At 42.7% G+C, this 23,005-nt stretch overlaps 2 protein-coding genes across 10 annotated transcripts in view; both read left to right on the top strand.

Moving 5' to 3' along the window:
* Positions 1 to 12,012: 12,012 nt before the first annotated feature.
* ABA3 (molybdenum cofactor sulfurase (LOS5) (ABA3)) overlaps positions 12,013 to 23,005 on the top strand; it is a 100,431-nt gene continuing 89,438 nt past the window's right edge. For all 9 annotated transcript variants that reach the window (XR_009439457.2, XM_059587771.2, XM_059587772.2 and 6 more), the window contains exons 1-2: positions 12,013 to 12,207; positions 12,336 to 12,434. Coding sequence is in view for 8 of the 9 variants with exons in the window: in XM_059587771.2 (XP_059443754.2) it covers positions 12,096 to 12,207; positions 12,336 to 12,434 (211 nt within the window). In the remaining variant the exon portion in view is untranslated. The remainder of the gene's footprint in view (positions 12,208 to 12,335; positions 12,435 to 23,005) is intronic.
* Positions 18,104 to 19,639, top strand: LOC148586865 (uncharacterized). Its single transcript, XM_088514926.1, has 2 exons — positions 18,104 to 19,233; positions 19,518 to 19,639. The coding sequence occupies exons 1-2, from the start codon at positions 18,291 to 18,293 to the stop codon at positions 19,553 to 19,555; spliced, it is 981 nt and encodes a 326-aa protein (XP_088371052.1). The 5' UTR covers positions 18,104 to 18,290; the 3' UTR covers positions 19,556 to 19,639.

Raw genomic sequence — 23,005 nt, forward strand, 5'->3', positions numbered from 1 at the left:
GGTGGCACGAAGTGATTCGACTTCGTTTGCCCCCCCATTTTCGCAAACGAACGATCACTTTTTCTGAAAATAACAAGTGCCCCGATCCCGGCCGGAACGACTTGAATTTCGTTTCGACACCTGCCGACATGATCGCCACGAAGCACTAAGCATGCTCGTAAATTTTCGGGCAAATTGGACGACTTTGCATTTTTTCACAACTAGGACCGAAACCCTAGGCCGAACAAAGTGGTCAGTGGCGAAGCGAAATTGTTTGGCCCGAAAATTTACGAGCTTATGCAGAACTTCGAGGCAATCATATCGGCAGGTGGCACGAAGTGATTCGAGTTCGTTAGGCCCCCCATTTTCACGAACGAACGATAACTTTTTCTGAAAATAACAAGTGCCCCGATCCCGGCCGGAACGACTCGAATTTCGTTTCGACACCCGCCGACATGATCGCCACGAAGCACTGAGCACGCTCGTAAATTTTCGGGTAAATCGGACGACGTTGCATTTTTTCACAACTAGAACCAAAACCCTAGGCCGAACAAAATGGTCTGTGGCGAAGCGAAATTGTTTGGCCCGAAAATTTACGAGCTTATGCAGAACTTCGAGGCAATCATATCGACAGGTGGCACGAAGTGATTCGAGTTCGTTAGGCCCCCCTTTTCACGAACGAACGATAACTTTTTCTGAAAATAACAAGTGCCCCGATCCCGGCCGGAACGACTCGAATTTCGTTTCGACACCCGCCGACATGATCGCCACGAAGCACTGAGCACGCTCGTAAATTTTCGGGTAAATCGGACAACGTTGAATTTTTTCACAACTAGAACCAAAAGCCTAGGCCGAACAAAATGGTCCGTGGCAAAGCGAAATTGTTTGGCCCGAAAATTTACGAGCTTATGTAGAACTTCGAGGCAATCATATCGGCAGGTGGCACGAAGTGATTCGAGTTCGTTTGCCCCCCGATTTTCACAAACGAACAATAACTTTTTCTGAAAATAACAAGTGCCCCGATCCCTGCCGGAACGACTCGAATTTGGTTTCGACACCCGCCGACATGATCGCCACGAAGCACTAAGCACGCTCGTAAATTTTTGGGCAAATCGGACGACGTTGCATTTTTTCACAACTATGACCGAAACCCTAGGCTGAACAAAATGGTCCGTGGCAAAGCGAAATTGTTTGGCCCGAAAATTTACGAGCTTATGCAGAACTTGGAGGCAATCATATCGGCAGGTGGCACGAAGTGATTCGAGTTCGTTTGCCCCCCCATTTTCACAAACGAACCATAACTTTTTCTGAAAATAACAAGTGCCCCGATTCCTGCCGGAACGACTCGAATTTCATTTCGACACCCGCCGACATGATCGCCACGAAGCACTGAGCACGCTCGTAAATTTTTGGGCAAATCGGACGACGTTGCATTTTTTCACAACTATGACCGAAACCCTAGGCTGAACAAAATGGTCCGTGGCAAAGCGAAATTGTTTGGCCCGAAAATTTACGAGCTTATGCAGAACTTCGAGGCAATCATATCGGCAGGTGGCACAAAGTGATTCGAGTTTGTTTGCCCCCCCATTTTCACAAACGAACGATAACTTTTTCTGAAAATAACAGGTGCCCCGATCCCGGCCGGAACGACTCGAACTTCGTTTCGACACCCGCCGACATGATCGCCACGAAGCACTGAGCACGCTCTGAAATTTTCGGGCAAATCGAACGTCGTTGCATTTTTTCAACACTAGGACCGAAACCATAGGCCGAACAAAATGGTCCGTGGCGAAGCGAAATTGTTTGGCCCGAAAATTTACGAGCTTATGCAGAACTTGGAGGCAATCATATCGGCAGGTGGCACGAACTGATTCGAGTTCGTTTGCCCCCCCATTTTCACAAACGAACGATAACTTTTTCTGAAAATAACAGGTGCCCCGATCCCGGCCGGAACGACTCGAACTTCGTTTCGACACCGGCCGACATGATCGCCACGAAGCACTGAGCACGCTCTGAAATTTTCGGGCAAATCGAACGACGTTGCATTTTTTCAACACTAGGACCGAAACCATAGGCCGAACAAAATGGTCCGTGGCGAAGCGAAATTGTTTGGCCCGAAAATTTACGAGCTTATGCAGAACTTGGAGGCAATCATATCGGCAGGTGGCACGAAGTGATTCGAGTTCGTTTGCCCCCCCATTTTCACAAACGAACCATAACTTTTTCTAAAAATAACAAGTGCCCCGATTCCTGCCGGAACGACTCGAATTTCATTTCGACACCCGCCGACATGATCGCCACGAAGCACTGAGCACGCTCGTAAATTTTTAGGCAAATCGGACGACGTTGCATTTTTTCACAACTATGACCGAAACCCTAGGCCGAACAAAATGGTCCATGGCAAAGCGAAATTGTTTGGCCCGAAAATTTACGAGCTTATGCAGAACTTCAAGGCAATCATATCGGCAGGTGGCACGAAGTGATTCGACTTCGTTTGCCCCCCCATTTTCACAAACGAACGATCACTTTTTCTGAAAATAACAAGTGCCCCGATCCCGGCCGGAACGACTTGAATTTCGTTTCGACACCTGCCGACATGATCGCCACGAAGCACTAAGCATCCTAGTAAATTTTCGGGCAAATTGTACGACTTTGCATTTTTTCACAACTAGGACCGAAACCCTAGGCCGAACAAAGTGGTCAGTGACGAAGCGAAATTGTTTGGCCCGAAAATTTACGAGCTTATGCAGAACTTCGAGGCAATCATATCAGCAGGTGGCACGAAGTGGTTCGAGTTCGTTAAGCCCCCCATTTTCACGAACGAACGATAACTTTTTCTGAAAATAACAAGTGCCCCGATCCCGGCCGGAACGACTCGAATTTCGTTTCGACACCCGCCGACATGATCGCCACGAAGCACTGAGCACGCTCGTAAATTTTCGGGTAAATCGGACGACGTTGCATTTTTTCACAACTAGAACCAAAACCATAGGCCGAACAAAATGGTCTGTGGCGAAGCGAAATTGTTTGGCCCGAAAATTTACGAGCTTATGCAGAACTTCGAGGCAATCATATCGACAGGTGGCACGAAGTGATTCGAGTTCGTTAGGCCCCCCATTTTCACGAACGAACGATAACTTTTTCTGAAAATAACAAGTGCCCCGATCCCGGCCGGAACGACTCGAATTTCGTTTCGACACCCGCCGACATGATCGCCACGAAGCACTGAGCACGCTCGTAAATTTTCGGGTAAATCGGACAACGTTGCATTTTTTCACAACTAGAACCAAAAGCCTAGGCCGAACAAAATGGTCCGTGGCAAAGCGAAATTGTTTGGCCCGAAAATTTACGAGCTTATGCAGAACTTCGAGGCAATCATATCGGCAGGTGGCACGAAGTGATTCGAGTTCGTTTGCCCCCCGATTTTCACAAACGAACGATAACTTTTTCTGAAAATAACAAGTGCCCCGATCCCGGCCGGAACGACTCGAATTTCGTTTCGACACCCGCCGACATGATCGCCACGAAGCACTGAGCACGCTCGTAAATTTTCGGGTAAATCGGACAACGTTGCATTTTTTCACAACTAGAACCAAAAGCCTAGGCCGAACAAAATGGTCCGTGGCAAAGCGAAATTGTTTGGCCCGAAAATTTACGAGCTTATGCAGAACTTCGAGGCAATCATATCGGCAGGTGGCACGAAGTGATTCGAGTTCGTTTGCCCCCCGATTTTCACAAACGAACAATAACTTTTTCTGAAAATAACAAGTGCCCCGATCCCTGCCGGAACGACTCGAATTTTGTTTCGACACCCGCCGACATGATCGCCACGAAGCACTGAGCACGCTCGTAAATTTTTGGGCAAATCGGACAACGTTGCATTTTTTCACAACTAGAACCAAAAGCCTAGGCCGAACAAAATGGTCCGTGGCAAAGCGAAATTGTTTGGCCCGAAAATTTACGAGCTTATGCAGAACTTGGAGGCAATCATATCGGCAGGTGGCACGAAGTGATTCGAGTTCGTTTGCCCCCCCATTTTCACAAACGAACGATAACTTTTTCTGAAAATAACAGGTGCCCCGATCCCGGCCGGAACGACTCGAAGTTCGTTTCGACACCCGCCGACATGATCGCCACGAAGCACTAAGCACGCTCTGAAATTTTCGGGCAAATCGAACGACGTTGCATTTTTTCAACACTAGGACCGAAACCATAGGCCGAACAAAATGGTCCGTGGCGAAGCGAAATTGTTTGGCCCGAAAATTTACGAGCTTATGCAGAACTTGGAGGCAATCATATCGGCCGGTGGCACGAAGTGATTCGAGTTCGTTTGCCCCCCCATTTTCACAAACGAACCATAACTTTTTCTGAAAATAACAAGTGCCCCGATTCCTGCCGGAACGACTCGAATTTCATTTCGACACCCGCCGACATAATCGCCACGAAGCACTGAGCACGCTCGTAAATTTTTAGGCAAATCGGACGACGTTGCATTTTTTCACAACTATGACCGAAACCCTAGGCCGAACAAAATGGTCCGTGGCAAAGCGAAATTGTTTGGCCCGAAAATTTACGAGCTTATGCAGAACTTCGAGGCAATCATATCGGCAGGTGGCACGAAGTGATTTGACTTCGTTTGCCCCCCCATTTTCACAAACGAACGATCACTTTTTCTGAAAATAACAAGTGCCCCGATCCCGGCCGGAACGACTTGAATTTCGTTTCGACACCTGCCGACATGATCGCCACGAAGCACTAAGCATGCTCGTAAATTTTCGGGCAAATTGGACGACTTTGCATTTTTTCACAACTAGGACCGAAACCCTAGGCCGAACAAAGTGGTCAGTGGCGAAGCGAAATTGTTTGGCCCGAAAATTTACGAGCTTATGCAGAACTTCGAGGCAATCATATCGGCAGGTGGCACGAAGTGATTCGAGTTCGTTAGGCCCCCCATTTTCACGAACGAACGATAACTTTTTTTGAAAATAACAAGTCCCCCGATCCCGGCCGGAACGACTCGAATTTCGTTTCGACACCCGCCGACATGATCGCCACGAAGCACTGAGCACGCTCGTAAATTTTCGGGTAAATCGGACGACGTTGCATTTTTTCACAACTAGAACCAAAACCCTAGGCCGAACAAAATGGTCTGTGGTGAAGCGAAATTGTTTGGCCCGAAAATTTACGAGCTTATGCAGAACTTCGAGGCAATCATATCGACAGGTGGCACGAAGTGATTCGAGTTCGTTAGGCCCCCCATTTTCACGAACGAACGATAACTTTTTCTGAAAATAACAAGTGCCCCGATCCCGGCCGGAACGACTCGAATTTCGTTTCGACACCCGCCGACATGATCGCCACGAAGCACTGAGCACGCTCGTAAATTTTCGGGTAAATCGGACAATGTTGCATTTTTTCACAACTAGAACCAAAACCCTAGGCCGAACAAAATGGTCCGTGGCAAAGCGAAATTGTTTGGCCCGAAAATTTACGAGCTTATGCAGAACTTCGAGGCAATCATATCGGCAGGTGGCACGAAGTGATTCGACTTCGTTTGCCCTCCCATTTTCACAAACGAACGATCACTTTTTCTGAAAATAACAAGTGCCCCGATCCCGGCCGGAACGACTCGAATTTCGTTTCGACACCTGCCGACATGATCGCCACGAAGCACTAAGCATGCTCGTAAATTTTCGGGCAAATCGGACGACTTTGCATTTTTTCACAACTAGGACCGAAACCCTAGGCCGAACAAAGTGGTCAGTGGCGAAGCGAAATTGTTTGGCCCGAAAATTTACGAGCTTATGCAGAACTTCGAGGCAATCATATCGGCAGGTGGCACGAAGTGATTCGAGTTCGTTAGGCCCCCCATTTTCACGAACGAACGATAACTTTTTCTGAAAATAACAAGTGCCCCGATCCCGGCCGGAACGACTCGAATTTCGTTTCGACACCCGCCGACATGATCGCCACGAAGCACTGAGCACGCTCGTAAATTTTCGGGTAAATCGGACGACGTTGCATTTTTTCACAACTAGAACCAAAACCTTAGGCCGAACAAAATGGTCTGTGGCGAAGCGAAATTGTTTGGCCCGAAAATTTACAAGCTTATGCAGAACTTCGAGGCAATCATATCGGCAGGTGGCACGAAGTGATTCGAGTTCGTTAGGCCCCCCATTTTCACGAACGAACGATAACTTTTTCTGAAAATAACAAGTGCCCCGATCCCGGCCGGAACGACTCGAATTTCGTTTCGACACCCGCCGACATGATCGCCACGAAGCACTGAGCACGCTCGTAAATTTTCGGGTAAATCGGACAACGTTGCATTTTTTCACAACTAGAACCAAAACCCTAGGCCGAACAAAATGGTCCCTGGCGAAGCGAAATTGTTTGGCCCGAAAATTTACGAGCTTATGCAGAACTTCGAGGCAATCATATCGGCAGGTGGCACGAAGGGATTCGAGTTCTTTAGCCCCCCCATTTTCACAAACGAACGATAACTTTTTCTAAAAATAACAAGTGCCCCGATCCCGGCCGGAACGACTTGAATTTCGTTTCGACACCCGCCGACATGATCGCCACGAAGCACTGAGCACGCTCGTAAATTTTCGGGCAAATCGGACGACATTGCATTTTTTCACAACTAGGACCGAAACCCTAGGCCGAACAAAATGGTCCCTGGCGAATCGAAATTGTGCTGAGAATCAACAAGCACCATTAAAGGATTCATTGCATGTTCCAGTTGGGCCTATTACTAGAGCAAGATCCAAGAAGATCAAAGAAGCACTTAATGAGCTGATTCAAGAGATTTGGGCTGATTCTAAAATTGGGCATTCCAAGCTTGGCCCAAAGGGAGATGAAGGCGTAATAAATTTGATCAAAGCTATTGATGGAGCTGATTGCGCATAATTTCCTTAGCAATGGCATGAATTAATGGTTGATTTTGGCTGATTGACTTTCCAATTACATACCAATTAATTGGATGATTGACTTGCCAAATTACATGCCAATTAATTGGTTGATTGACTTAAATCAACCTTAATTTTAGGCTTTTATTAGTTAGTCCTTTTTTACTTTATTTACTTTCCAATGTTGGAACCAATTTAATTTCCTTTCCATAGCAAGTAGATAGTCATATTTTCAGCCATGCTTTATAAATAGCATGCACTCATTGTAATGGACATCATGAATGAAAATACAAAAATGTGACGCTTGCGTCTTCTATTGGTTCTTCAAAAAACTTGTGAACTTATCAAGGATTATTCCTTGTGGCGTTCAAATTTATATACCTTCGGTTCGCGTTTCATTTATAAACGTTGGGTCGATGGTTGTTTCTTTATACCTTTGGTTCGCGTTTCATTTATAAACGTTGGGTCGAGGGTTGTTTCGTTATACCTTTGGTTCGCGTTTTATTTGTAAATGTTGGGTTGGGGTTTTCTATCCAAAAAATCTGAATTTTAGCTTTCTTGGGTCCGTATTCCAATATTGTTGTTGGGTCTCAAAGCGTGTCGATTGAGGTTCGCATCACTTCATTAATTTGAAACCTTATAATGGTCATGATAGTGTTATGATTGGAAATGGTGACTTACTTAAAATATCTCACACTGGTGATACTTTTCTACTTATGGAAAAATGGTTATGAAAAAAGTTCTTTTAGTACCTGAGCTTAAGAAAAATCTTTTATTTGTAAGTCAACTCACTGATGATTATCCTTGTAAATTTGAGTTCTCAAATGTTGATGTTGTGATTAAGGATAAGGAAACCGATAAAATCATGATCCAAGGAAGTAGGCGAGGTAACCTATATGGACTTGATGATCCTCAACCAATGGCTTTTTTTCTCCAATCGTCATTGGAGTGCAAGTGAACGGATATGGCATTGGCGGCTTGGACATCCACAACCAAAGCTGGTTTAATTTTTACATTAAAATAATTGCATTAGTGTTGCTAGTTGGAAGAAGAATAATTCTATTTGTGATGGTTGTCACATTGGAAAATCATGTCATTTGCCACTTCTTTCTACTAGAGATTGTTCAACTAAACCTATTTCAATTATTCATTCTGATTTGTGGGGACCTTCTCCAGTTGTGTCTCATGATGGGTATCGTTATTATGTTATTTTTATTGATGAATACACACGATTTACATGATTTTATCCCCTTAGGCGTAAATCTGATTTCTTTCATTGCTTTCTTACTTTTCAATCAAAGGTAGAACGACAAATTGATCAAAAAAAATTATTTTTTCAATTTGATGGTGGTGGTGAGTATAGTGCTAGGGCTTTTACAAACGATCTTCTTCAACTAGGAATTATTCATCATATGTCTTGTCTTAAAACTCTTGAACAAAATGGAATGACTGAAAGAAAACACCGTAATATTACTGAGCTTGAGCTCACCATGATAGTGCATTCTAAGATTCCTAAACGATTTTGGGTTGATGCCTTTAGTACAACTGTCTTCCTAATTAATTGCCTGCCATCTTTTGTACTTACTATGTCTTCACCATTTCAAGAATTATTTGGCAAAATTCCTAATTTTAGCTCATTTAGAGTTTTTGGCAGTGAGTGTTTTTTCTTACCTTTGCGACTTGCTTCAGACAAGCTTGGGCCAAAATTAATGCCTTGTGTCTTCATTGGATATAGTTCCAAATACAAGGGATACCATTGTTTATATCCTCCTACTAGTCGTATCTATACCTCTAGGCATGTTGTTTTTAATGAACATATTTTCCCTTTTGCAACTCCACATTTATTGCATACTCCTTTTGAAAATCATCTCATGACCTCCTTCAAGGAGTGGGTTGAAACTGTTGCAGATTCTTCTACCTCATCCCCACCATTCAATGGGCCACAAGAATATGTTATAAGTCTAGCTGCTCCATTGAATTCACCTACCAATGTCACTCTAGAGGTTCCTACTCTCAGCCCCATTGATCCAAGCCTACAAAGTCAAAGTTCACCATGCCCACCAATTTTCAGTGGGCCACAAGAACCTATTATAAGTCCAATTGCTCTGTTGGATTTGCCTACTAGTGCCACTCATGCAGATAATCCATTCAGCCCACGTGATCAAGGCTTACAAAGTCCACGTTCATCGAGATCTCCACCATCTTTTTCCATGTGCCTTGACCAAGATATTTCCTCTGCTACCAATGCAAATTTGAATGGTGAAGCTTCAAGCCCAAGTTCTCTTCATGATCCCCCTATACCAGATAGTCATCCTATGGTGACTCATTCCAAAACCGGAATCATCAAGCCCAATCCACGGTATGCACTTCTCTCTCTCCTTGATATTCCTCAAGAGACCAAAAATATAAAGGCTGCTCTTCAACAAGAGGGGTGGACAATAGCCATGAAAGAAGAGCTCATTGCCCTTAAACATAATGATACTTGGAAGCTTGTTCCCCATTCCCCACATATGCATGTGATTGGTCGCAAATGGGTTTATAAAACAAAGATTCGCCTGATGGAACTTTGGAACGCCTTAAGGCTCGATTGGTTGCTAATGGTTTTAGCCAAATTTAAGGTCTTGATTATACCAAGACTTTCTCTCCAATTATAAAACATGGCAATATTCGTACTATTCTATTAGTCACTCTGATGAAAGGTTGGGATATTTGCCAACTTGATGTTAAAAATGCATTTCTTCATGGACATCTTTCAGAATTAGTTTATATGGAACAACCCCTGGCTTTAAAGATATTGACTATCCTGATTATGTGTGTCGACTCAAGAAAGCACTTTATGGGCTTGAGCAAGCACCTCGTGCTTAGTTTGATCGTTTTAGTGGTTTTATTCTCACCTTGGGGATTTATTGTAGCACTGCTGATCCTTTTATGTTTGTTTGTCAAAATAAGCAAGGTACCCTCATTCTCCTTCTACATGTTGATGATATGTTGGTTACGAGTGATAATAATGCTATGCTCCATCATTTTATTTCTTTATTAAGTAGTGGATTTGCTATGAAAGACCTTGGTTTTATCCACTACTTCCTTAGTATTGAGCTTACACGTACCAATGATGGTCTTCATATCTCTCAAGCAAAGTATTCTATGGATCTACTTGACAGAGCTCACATGACATCTTGTACATTTGTTTCCACTCTTATGGTGCAAAAGTCAGCCCATCAAAATACTTCTCCTTCCTTTGGCGATCCTACTTTATTCTATTTGGTGGACTTCAATATCTCACAATGACTCGACTAGACATCTCCTTCAGTGTTAATTATGTTTCTCAATTTATGGCATCTCTTACTGAAGCCAATTATCATGAGGTTGAGCGGATTCTTTATTACATTTCTAGCACTCTTTCTCATGGCTTACAACTTCACGCACACGGTTCACTTGATTTATATGCTTATTCAGATTCTGATTGGGCTAGTTGTCCCCTCTTACTTGTCGATCAACTTCTGGGTTTTGCACCTTTTTAGGACCTAATGGTATTTCATGGAGCGGAAAGAAACAACCTACTGTTGCTATGTCTAGCACTGAAAATGAATATCACTTTATGGCCTCTGCTCCGGTTGAACTTCATAGCTTGGTTTTGTGCTGCGAGATATTGGGCTCACTTTGGCTAGGCCCCCTATACTGTATTGTGATAATTTGAGCTCTTTTACCTTACTGTTAGTCCAGTTTTTCATGGTCGCTCTAATTGTCATTATGTTCATGAGAAGGTTGCTCTTGGCGCACTTGTGATCCAATTTGTTTATTCTTCAAATTAATTGACTGGAGAATAACTTCTATCGGGTATTGGCACAGACCAAGGTTTTTGTGTCCTCAAATAAGAAGGCGACACATCAGCGTGAAACACTATAACAAAAATATGGTGTTTCGCCTAATTTTTTTTTCTAGAATACCTAAAACAAAACACCTTCTAAAATAATCTTTTCATATTTTTCTCCAAAACTACCCCAGCCACCAACTTGCTGCTGGAGATGCCACTGGAGACAACGCTGAAGACGACAGAGAAAGTTGGAGATTGAAGTTATGATTAATTTTTTCGATCAGTAGGGGGATTTTTATGCGCAAAGCTGTGTTATTTGTCGGAGATATTCCTATAACCAAAAATAAAAAAGAACTATATTAATATATTCATTTCTCTTGTAGTTTTGGGCAAGAAAAAGAGAAAGAAAAGGAAAGGAGGGCGAGAGAAACGTGTGATTGGAGAGATTTGTGAATATGCATATGATCAGCTCTTGTTTCTAATTTTTTTTTTCTTTTTTTTTTTTCCCTTCTCCCTTCCCTTCCCTTTCTTTTTTGCCAATACAGTGTGAATAAATAATAATAATAATAATAAAAAAAAAATCTGGGTGTGAGTTATTTCTTAGTGATAATCAAACTTTAATATTCCTTTGCAGGAAGAATGAGAGCAAAATTAGCGTCTCCAGCGGTAGGTTGGTGGCTGGGGTGATTTTGAAGAAAAATATGAAAAAGGTTATTCTAGTTTTAGGTATTCTAAAAAAAAAATTAAGTGAAACACCATATTTTTGTTATAGTGTTCCACACTGATGTGTCACTTTCTTATTGAAGGGCACAAAGACTTTGATTTGTGTCAAGACCTTATAAAAGTTATTCTTAATTAATTGATATTTTCACCAAACCTCTATCTTGGGAATCTTTTACTACATTATCTATCAAACTTGGCCTCACTCATCAGCCTAGTTTGATTGGGGAGTACTAGGACCAACAATAAAGAGGGAACCCAAATCAAGAGCTGATTACATAAATCAAGGGATATGATCGTTACCTGTTTTCTTGTTTTATAATCTCATTTATATCTCTCTTGCGATCAATGCATTGATTACAAATTCCAGCACCTATCATGTGCCATATTGGATCGCCCAATTTCTCTACCTCCTTTACCATCATTTTCTATTGGTAGCCGGAAGATTCTCAGCCTCCTTGGCGGACTATTCTACTTAAAAAATGATAAAAAAAAATAATAAAAAATAAAAACTGACACGTGTTGACCAGTTTAACAAAGACCGATCGGTTCAGGCGTCAATTAGAAATGATAATTAAATTAAAAGCCAGGAGCAACGCAGCCACGCTCGTTTGTGGTTTTTTACTTTTCGTAGCTCTCTCTCTCTCTCTCTCGCTGAAAATCCGAAGCTCATGGATACAGACAAGGAAGAGTTTCTCAGGGAATTCGGTGCGGATTACGGGTACCCAAACGGGCCCAAAACCATCGATGAAATCCGAGCTACCGAGTTCAAAAGATTAGACGGTCAGAATTTCCCTTTTTATTATCGTTTGGAAAGAATTCAAAGTTGCTCTCTGTTTGGTTCTCACGAAATGGTAAATTTTAGCTGAGAATCCTGGTGGTCTTTTTGGGTTGAATTTTTGGAATTGTAGGTCTTGTATACTTGGACCATGCTGGGGCAACTTTGTACTCTGAGTTGCAGATGGAAGCAGTCTTTAAAGATCTCGCCACTAGTGTTTATGGAAATCCTCGTATCCTGCTGAATTTTGCGTTGTGGTGGAATTGCATCGGTGAATTTTTGGTAGTGCTTACTTAACTTTGAAATTCGCATTGAGAATTAGGTTGAAGTCCCGTTGTTGTGTCATGCTATAAAATTTGTTTTGGTTGTGAGAAATTATATAAATCAGATTTATAAAAAAAATGTATAACAGCTAAATCTCGAATTGTTCTGAAGTTGCTTCAATTGGTTGTGTTTTAAGCCTTAGGTAATGTCTCGTCAGCATTTCCAAGTAGTTGGTTTGCATAGGGATTTGAGGGATCAACTCTTATCAGTTGGGATGAAGGCTTAATGGGGTAGCAGTCAAGGTTTGGAAGATGAAAGAAAAAATGGCACTTGAGCTGCTACTACAAGTTACATGAACGATTACATCCCAATAAAGAAGGAAGAAAATAAGAACTAATTGATGATGAAATAGAACTCTTCTTCCAACTAGGTCTTTGGGGCAATGGATTTGCAATGACTCCTTTCTTTTCGTTTCAAATTTTTTATTTAATGGGATTTCAATCTATCTTTGAACTTTACTAAGATGAAACAAGTGTATGCATTTTAAATCATTCATTTGAACTTAATATTCGAATTCATACCCGTTCCCTAAATTCTTATTGCCTAATACATAGAGTAGTATGTTCAATTTTATGCTCTTAAGCATATTTCTGGAGACAGCACTTTCTAAGAAAATTATAAGTTTTATTTATTTATTTTATTATCATAAATTAGATTTTAGACACCTTTAATGTGGTTGTCTCTCATGTATACAATTTGTGTACAAGGGTTCTGCCTGTTTTTCTTTTCAATAAAATTATTACATTTATAAGGAAAAATTATAACTAGAAAAGTTTCCTAAGGCTTTAGGGGTCATATATTTATAGGTGATCTTGACTATATAGTTTATGGTAGTATGTATAGTGATATGTGATTACTTCTATAAGATTAGGATCAAGTGGGTTGTGAGCGAGTATATTACTTCAATTTGGATAGTTAAAGGGCAAGTGGATTACCATGGGTTAAATCATTATTATAGTAAATGGATCTCTTTCATTAATGATTTTTTTTTTTGGTCTGACATATCTTTCATTAATTACTTTATCATTTTGATGATAATTTTCATCATAGTTCTGTTATAGAGTAGGATTTAAAGAGATACACTTGCATGGCTTAACTTAAAGGTTGTTGGATGAGTCTTTGATTTGATATGATATGATGCATCGCCTTCAGGTTAGATGGAGTCTTTTTGGCAAGTTTGGAAAAAATAGTGCTCTTGCACTTTGGCTTTACATTCTTGTTTTTCTTCTCCTTTTGTCTTTATTTTTTTAGTAGGTATTGAATCAATGGTCACACCCTAACCCCATTTTTATGGAGGAAGGAACCATTTTGAGCTGGAGCATGTTGACTGTATTTATTATTTTATGGGTTTGGAAATAGATGAAGAATATTGTTTTGGTGCTCATTGGTTGTTAAATGCGACTACTTGGGTTTTATGGAATGAACATTGATAATATAAAGAATGAACTATCCAAATATAGATAAACAAATTATGGAGATATTTTTAATCAAAAAATTCTAGTATGGGTAATAGAAACCACAGAGAAATATTCTGATTTAGCACTTAAAAACATTTGGGTCAAGTAATATTGCAACAAATATTCTGAAATTGATGGGTAGGAGATGCTTGAAATGACAATTTTTGTTTTATTGGATCTTCTAGTTGTAAGGAATGAAGATTGAAGAGAACGTTGAGTATAAAATGAGATTAGCTGTAAGAAATCGAAGATTGAAGAGAATGTTGCTCATAAAAGGAGATTAGTTGTAAGAAGTGGAGATTGAAGAGAATATAGATAATAAAATGAGAGTAAGATGAATTGTACTTGAGGTTTCCTCTCTTTCCAATAATATCTATTACTTGAGAAAAAAATAGATAGAATTGAACAAAGTAATCATTAAAGGTGTTATATATAACGCTGGTAATAATTATTTAGAAATTGAGTGGTGCTAAAGTGAGTATTGAGGATGGATGAGCAGCATTGCAAGAGTTAGAATAAGTAGTAGATGCATTTTTGAATAGTAAGATAAGGTACCATTCATGGACAAGATGAGGGTTAGTTGTCAAAGAAATTTTGACAATTTAAGACATGCCTGGCCATCATTGCAGTTGTATAGAAGAATGATTCCATTCAAGTTAAAGGTGCCAAAAAGACAATAGGAAAGAAAGCCAAATGTTGATGTGGAAGGCAGAAAGGACCAAAGGAATGCCATGAGGTGGTCTGTAGAGTCCAAAGTGTTTGAGGTGTTGATCAAGGGAGGGGTATTAGGGGTGAGGATACTCGAAAGGAGCAACAGTAAATTAAGTCCATTTTCTTGAAGAAGGATGAGTTAGTGTTGTTGGTGCACATAGTGGAGGATTTGGTGGCAGTGGAGACGTCTGAGGTTTTTTGGGATCAATCCAGAGCAGGGTTCCCACAGGTTATTGCACAAAAATGTTCTAACAGACATGGACATTTTCTGACAGTAGAAGAATTTGATGGAAGGCGAAGATGTGGTTCGATTATCATTCCAGAAGGTCGTTATGGACAAGGTTGGGATCGATTTATCAAGGAGGTTCGCTTGGAAAAGTCTTCTCTTTGTGAGGACAGAGGGGGTAGGGAGGTCAGGGAGGGGGTCAAGGATAAGGGAGGGGTGGGCAGGAGGAGCTATGCAGAGGTGGTGGGGTTGTCGTTGCAGCCGCAGAGGACTGCTTTAATTCTTCCTCTGAACCGGTCGCCAGGGTGCCAAGGTGGCTGAAAGAGGCCTCTGCAGAGTGGGATAAGAAAGAACAAGTATCTGCCAAGTTAGTGGGGGGTTCAAAACAGGTTAATGCTCCGGGGTGGACTGCCGGTGGTAATGGAGAGGTTACGAAGAAGATTTTCCTTACAGGAGTGGCGGGACTGCCCTGCACAAAGGATGGGACGCCTTCAGGTTGCGTCAGTTGGGTTTCGGCAAGCGATTCACTAATTCCGGCGAACAGGATCTACCCCATGGTAAGGCAGCCAGCAGCGTATCTTGGAACTGATCACGTGAAGGGACGGAAGGAGATTGGCTGCCATGATGTGCAGTCTTTCTTGCGTGTGAAAGGCGAGCTCATTAATGCCAAGGAGACGTTGTGCAGGTTAAAAGGTGAGATTGACGTGGGTATGGAGAGGCTGGAAGCAGCAATTAAATATATCGAATGTCAGTCTTCTGTTCCCAAGGCTGATGAGCTTCGTGTTTGTAGGTCGGCAAGAAGGAATGTGAACAATCTTGGGGTAGTCAAGCAAAAGAAAGCATACGTGGTGCGGCCCAAATGGATTCGTGATAAGCCTGGGAAAGCTATTAAGATTTATTTCAGGAAAAAGGGAGCTCGGCCCAATTTGGATAATGGGCTTATCAAGGGTTCTGTTAGTAAGGCCCTGCTCATTCAAGAGCTTAAGGCCGGAACCTGGGACGAGCGTAGTGGAGTTAGGAGAGAGCTCGCGTGCTGGGCCAGAGCCGGTAGGTGAGTTGGAATCGTCGGAGGGTGGCCTCAAAACTCCGGTGGGCGTCAATGATCCAGAGCGCTCGCCCCATGCCGTCAGAGTTGTCGGCGCTGTTTCCCTCTTGCCAATCGAGACCGCGGCCGCGGTAGAGGAGCCGCTGAGGGTAGCATCGATGGGAAAGGGGCTGGCTGATCCCCATGGGATGAGCGAGACTATGGCCACGGCAAAGGCGCCGATGAGGGTAGATTCGGCGGACAAGGGGCTGATAACGAAGTTTCTGGCGAGGGTTGGAGCTCAGGATGAGGCTTTGACAGTGGACTGCACTGTTCAGGCAAGACCGATGATGGATTCAACTCCGGGCTCTTTGGGTAAGTTGCAGGCTATCCCCTTAGTTTCTGATACTTCTCTTCCTCTGGAACTCGGCCAAAACGATCAATCCTCTCTTAAGTGTGGATCGAGGGGTTCTGACTCAGGGATTTTGGGCAACAAGCCGGCAAGTGGGTGTCACCAGCTTCCTCTGGGTCTGTTGCCGGTGACTGTGAGGAGTCTGGGAGGGAAGTTTTCCTGGGTAGCAACCCCGTTGGTTAGTCTCCGGGAGTTTTGGTGCTGGGTATTCTGGGTAAGGAGCCGGGGATATCCATGTCATAGGCTGTTAATTTGGGTGAAGTTCCTACAGTAGTGGAGGGTTCTCTTTCCCAGGAGTCTTTTCTTCTAGACTCGTTTCATGAGGAGCTGGTGGTGGAGCAGGAGAGGGACTTTATTATTAAGGCATGCAAGGAAGTTGGGTTATCTTGTGATGGAGAAGAAGGAAAGTTTGAGGAGACCATTGGGTTACTTATGGCTGACAACAAAGGCAATGGATTGGAAAGGGAAGAGTGTACTCCTGCAGCTAAAAAAGGTAAGACGGAACTTTATAATTTGCAGTCTTCTGTTAATTTTGTGAGGTATTCGTCAGGGAACAGAAACAAGGGGAGGGGCCAGCCGAGTTAAATCATGAAGCTCAAGATTCTTTCATGGAATGTGAGAGGATTGAATGAGAGGGATAAGAGATTGAGGGTTAGTAATTTACTGAGAAGTTGGAAGGCAGATATAGTTTGTTTCCAAGAGAAGAAGATGGATTTTATTTCGTATAACTTAGTAAGGAGTCTATGGGGCCGCCCGTATGTAGAGTGGTGCTATGTTCCTTCCATTGGTGCCTCGGGGGGTATTTTGCTCATGTGGGACAAGAGGGCTGTTGAGAAGGTAGATGTAGTGTTGGGCAATTATGTGGTGGCTTGCTCTTTCAAGAATGTCGAGGATGGCTTTGCGTGGGCGTTTGCGGGGGTGTATGGTGTCAGTCAGATACGATATATATATTTAGCCATAATTAGTCTTTCTAGTTATGGTATATTTTTGTATTATAGCTATAGTATCTTGTAATTAATATGTAGATTTTAGTTGCCTTATTTGTTCTCCTAGATTACTGTAATCGCTGAGATACAGCCTGTAATTAGCTAGACAATTCCTATATAATATGAGAAACCCTCACATTGAGGGGTATTCAGTACAATTGACATGGTATCAAAGCCATCATCTAAATTAGGGTTGTTTTCAATTACCTGTTGAGGGGCGTAGGAATTGTGAAGCTTGGGTTGGGACTGGGTTGTTTTTTGTGGCGGTTGATAACTTTAGGGGAGTTGTCGATCATTCTGGTGGATTCTAAATTGCTATTCGGCAGTTTCTTGGTTTGTGGAGAATCCTTGGTGGTTGTCGGCAAGGTCTGTGGTGGTTGCCGGCAAGGTCTGTGGTGGTTGTCGGCAGGTTCTGTGCAGTCTTGGGAGCGTTCCCGACGATCTGTGGTGGTTGTCGGCAGATTCTGTGCAGACACGTGGGCTTTCGGCAATTTGTGGTGTTGTCGGTGATCTGGGCTGTCGGAGCTTTGGTGCTGTCGGCAGGTTCAGGTGTGGCTGATTTTATTTTGGTGCTTAGGCTGGCGGGGATCTGGGCTGTCGGAATTTTGGTGCTGCCGGCAGGTTTAGGTGTGGTGCGGTGAGCGTGGTGGAGCTGCTGCAGGTTCTGTTGTGGTGTTGAGAGTGGGTGCGGACGGGGCTTGTGGTGTAGCTGCTGCAGGTTCTAGTGTGGTGTGAGTGCGGACTGGGCTGCTGGACTGGGCTGAGGATCTGTGGGCTTGCTTGTGGACTGCTGCAGGTTGCTGTTTGGTGTGTTTGGGCCTGTGGACTGTGCTTGTGAACTGTTGCAGGTTGCTGTTTGGTGAGCTTTGGGCTTGCTGTCCAACAAATCTAGTGGCCTATTACTTCTTTATCAGGTTTTATCATTTCTGATTTTATTTTGGTTTCATCATGTCTTCTAGCGAGTCTTTCGGGGTCCGTTTTACGGGAAAAAATTATTCTACTTGGGAATTCCAGTTTCAATTGTTTGTTATGGGAAAAGAGTTGTGGGGCCATATTGACGGTAGTGATCCAGCTCCTACGGAACCTAAGGAGTTGGCTAATTGGAAGGTCAAAGATGCACGTGTGATGTTGTGGATCTTAGGGTCTGTCGATCCTCTTATTGTGCTCAATTTGAGACCATATAAGTCTGCAAAGACTATGTGGGAGTATTTGTTGAAGGTTTATCACCAGGATAATACCGCACGTCGTTTTCAGTTGGAATATGAGATTGCTAGTTACACTCAAGGGAATCTCTCCATTCAGGAGTATTTTTCTGATTTTCAGAATTTGTGGGGAGAATTTTCTGATATGATTTATGCGAAGGTACCTGTTGCATCTATCTCTGCTGTTCATGAGCAAAGCAAGAGAGATCAATTCTTGATGAAATTGCGCCCTGAATTTGAGGTTACTCGCTCAAATTTAATGAACCGGGATCCTTCTCCATCTTTGGATGTTTGTTTTGGAGAATTACTTCGCGAGGTGCAGTGTCTTCTTACACAGGCTACGTTCCAGCACGATTCCAACTCAAATCCAGTAGCCTATGCAGCATATGGGAAAGGGAAGGGTAAGGATATGCGCAAGGTCCAGTGTTTCAGCTGCAAAGAGTATGGTCATATTGCCGCCAATTGTGCAAAGAAATCTTGCAATTATTGTAAGAAACAGGGCCACTTTATCAAAGAATGTCCCTTTCGGCCTCAGAATCGCCAAGCTACCGCCTATGAAGCTGCAGTGAACACCTCTTCCGCTCCAGTGATGTCCTCAGCGTCTTCTTCTGCGGCCGGATCATTTGTTCTTACTCCTGAAATGGTCCAGCAGATGATTATGTCAGCCTTTTCCGCCTTAGGGCTCCAAGGTAATGGTACTGCTCCGTATAAGTCGTGGCTTATTGATTCTGTTGCATCCAATCATATGACCAAATCATCTAATACTCTTTGCAATGTTCGTCCATATCTTGGTTCATCTCATATTCAAGTAGCTAATGGGAGTCATTTAGCTATTAATGAAGTAGGAGATATCAATCCTTCATTCCGAGATGTTTATGTGTCTCCTGGACTTTCTAATAATCTTATTTCAGTTGGCCAGTTAGTTGAGAAAAACTGTGATGTCCATTTCTCTCGTGATGGTTGTCTTGTGCAGGATCAGGTGTCGGGGAAGATACTCGCGAAGGGGCCTAAAGTTGGCAGACTATTTCCACTGCATTTTTCAATTCCTAGTTGTTTATCTTTGGCTTGTATGACAGTTAACACTCCAAACGAAGTATGGCACAAATGTTTGGGTCATCCAAACTCTATTATTTTGTCTCATATGTTAAATTCTGGTTTGTTAGGCAATAAAGAACGAGTTTCTAAAAATTTGTCATTTGACTGTTCTGTCTGCAAACTTGGTAAGAGTAAGACACTTTCCTTTTCTTCTCATGGTAGTCGTGCTACAAAATGCTTTAATATTGTGCATAGTGATGTATGGGGCATTTCTCCTGTCATTTCTCATGCTCGATATAAATATTTTGTGACATTCATAGATGATTTCAGTCGTTATACTTGGGTCTATTTTCTTCGGGCTAAATTTGAGGTCCTGTCTATTTTTAAGACCTTTGTAGCATATATTGAAAATCAATTTTCTACAGGTATTAAGATTTTGAGGTCTGATTCTGGTGGAGAATACATGTCCCACGAATTTCATGATTTCTTACACCACAAAGGAATTGTCTCTCAGCGCTCTTGTCCTTATACTCCTCAGCAAAATGAGGTGGCGGAACGAAAGAACCGACATCTCTTGGACGTTGTTCGCACCTTATTGCTTGAGTCATCCGTTCCATCTAAATTTTGGGTTGAAGCATTATCTACTGTAGTTTACTTAATTAATAGACTGCCCTCTCAGGTCTTGAATTTTGATTCTCCTTACTATCTTTTGTATCATCAGCATCCTAGCTATCTTAATCTGCATACTTTTGGATGTGTTTGTTTTGTTCATTTACCTTCTCATGAACGTCACAAACTCTCTGCTCAGTCTGTTAAATGTGCATTTATGGGTTATAGTATTTCACACAAGGGTTATGTTTGCTATGATTCTTGTTCTAACAAATTTCGTATATCTCGTAATGTTGTTTTCTTTGAGAATCAATGTTTCTTTTCTACACATGTTGAGTCATTGCTTGAAATTAGTATTCTACCGTGTTTTGATGAATTGACTCCTCTCCCTGAACGGTTTAAATCTGGAATTGTGTATACTCGACGTTTACCAACTTTGCCCCCTCCCGAGACTGACCCTTCATCCGACCCTGTTCTGACAACTTCTCCGGAGATTGATTTATCATCCGAGACAGGTCCGATCAGTTCTCCCACGCCTCCTGAGCCTGGTCCTCGACGATCTGCCCGAGTATCACATCCTCCTGATCGGTATGGTTTTTCTCACACTTCTTTTAATGCTACTTTGTCTTCTATTTCCATCCCTACATGTTTTTCCGAGGCCGTTAAACATGAATGTTGGCGAAAAGCAATGGATGAGGAACTTCAGGCTCTCCAGGACAATCAGACATGGGAGGTGGTTCCTTGCCCTTCTAATGTTAAAGCCATCGGTTGTAAATGGGTTTACTCGATTAAGCTCCACTCTAATGGGACTCTAGATCGGTATAAGGCACGATTAGTTGCTCTTGGGAACAGACAAGAATATGGGGTGGACTATGAGGAGACATTTGCTCCGGTAGCGAAGTTGACCACAGTGTGTACGGTTATTTCTATTGCCGCCTCCCAAGGCTGGCCGCTTCACCAAATGACGTCAAAAATGTTTTTCTTCATGGTGATCTCAAAGAGGATATTTACATGACTCCTCCTCCGGGTTTGTTTTCTTCTCCATCTGCAGCTGTGTGTAAGTTAAAGCGGTCTCTATATGGCTTAAAACAAGCTCCCCGGGCATGGTTTGAAAAATTCAGGTCTACGCTGCTTCGCTTCTCTTTGTCCAAAGCCAATATGACTCCTCTTTGTTTCTTTGCAAGACTCCGATTGGTCTCGTTCTTTTACTTGTGTATGTGGATGATATTGTCATTACTGGCACTGACTCCAGTTTGATTGGCCATCTCAAGCAGAATCTTCAGGCTTCTTTTCATATGAAAAACCTTGGTCCTCTTACGTATTTTTTGGGGTTGGAGGTGCTTACCGATTTTTCAGGTATATTCTTGAATCAACACAAATATACCCAGGACTTGATTCGCCTGGCTGGTCTTCAGGATTCTTCTTCGGTGGATACTCCTATGGAGGTTAATGTGAAATATCGCAATGAGGAGGGTGATCTTCTTTCTGATCCTACTGTGTTTCGACAGTTGGTAGGCAGCTTGAACTATTTGACTATTACTCGGCCTGATATTTCCTTTGCTGTCCAGCAGGTTAGCCAATTTATGCAAACTCCACGCCATCTTCATTTAGCTGCGGTTCGCCGTATCATTCGCTATCTTCAGGGGTCACCTAGCCGTGGGTTGTTCTTTCCAACCGGCTCTCCTCTTCGCCTTGTTGCTTATAGTGATGCGGATTGGGCCGGATGTCCTGATACTCGGCGGTCTGTCACGGGTTGGTGTATGTTTCTTGGTGATTCTTTGATTTCTTGGAAGAGTAAGAAACAAGCTCGCGTTTCTAAATCATCTACTGAATCCGAATACCGGGCAATGTCTACTGCTTGTTCTGAGATTGTTTGGCTTCGTGGGCTTCTGGCTGAGCTTGGTTTTTCTCAATCTGATTCTACTCCTCTCCATGCAGATAATACTAGTGTCATTCAAATAGCTGTTAATCCTGTTTACCATGAACGTACGAAGCATATTGAGGTAGACTGTCATTCTATTCGGGAAGCCTTGGACACTCGTGTTATATCTCTTCCTCATGTTTCCACTGATTTCCAGATAGCTGACGTATTCACGAAGGCTATGACACGACAGCGTCATCAGTTCCTTGTGGGCAAATTGATGCTTCTTGATCGACCAGCATCAATTTGAGGGGGACGTCAGTCAGATACGATATATATATTTAGCCATAATTAGTCTTTCTAGTTATGGTATATTTTTGTATTATAGCTATAGTATCTTGTAATTAATATGTAGATTTTAGTTGCCTTATTTGTTCTCCTAGATTGCTGTAATCGCTGAGATACTGCCTGTAATTAGCTAGACAATTCCTATATAATATGAGAAACCCTCACATTGAGGGGTATTCAGTACAATTGACATATGGCCCTAACAGAGTAAACTCTAGGCGTTTTCTTTGGGAGGAGTTGGCAGGGGTCATGAGCTGTTGGGACGTGCCGTGGTGTATTGGTGGGGACTTTAATGTCACTCTCTATCCTAGTGAAAGGTCGAGGGGAGCTCACTCACGGTCGGCAATGAGGGACTTTGGTGAGTTCATCTCGGAGCAGGGTCTCATGGACCTTCCCTTAGTGGGGGGGATCTCTACTTGGTCAAACAACATTTCTTGGTCTAGGCTTGACCGCTTTCTTGTCTCCCCGGATTGGGAAGCCCGCCATCATGACTTGCATCAAAAGAGGTTGCTTCGGGTTTGTTCCGATCATGCTCCTATTTTTCTGGACTGCAATTCTTATTCGGGAGGCAAAAGGCCTTTCAAATTTGAGAATATGTGGCTCAAAGT

This window comes from Corylus avellana, chromosome 3 (genome assembly GCF_965113065.1).
Source record: "Corylus avellana chromosome 3, dhCorAvel1.hap1.2, whole genome shotgun sequence".
NCBI classification, from domain to species: Eukaryota; Viridiplantae; Streptophyta; class Magnoliopsida; order Fagales; family Betulaceae; genus Corylus; species Corylus avellana.

Bases quoted from the DNA above. Each gene is read 5' to 3' on its own strand.
- LOC148586865 (XM_088514926.1), top strand. From the start codon at position 18,291: ATGTCTTCTAGCGAGTCTTTCGGGGTCCGTTTTACGGGAAAAAATTAT. The intron at 19,234-19,517 runs GTAATGGTACTG...TGTCTTGTGCAG, and splicing joins TTCCGCCTTAGGGCTCCAAG to GATCAGGTGTCGGGGAAGAT.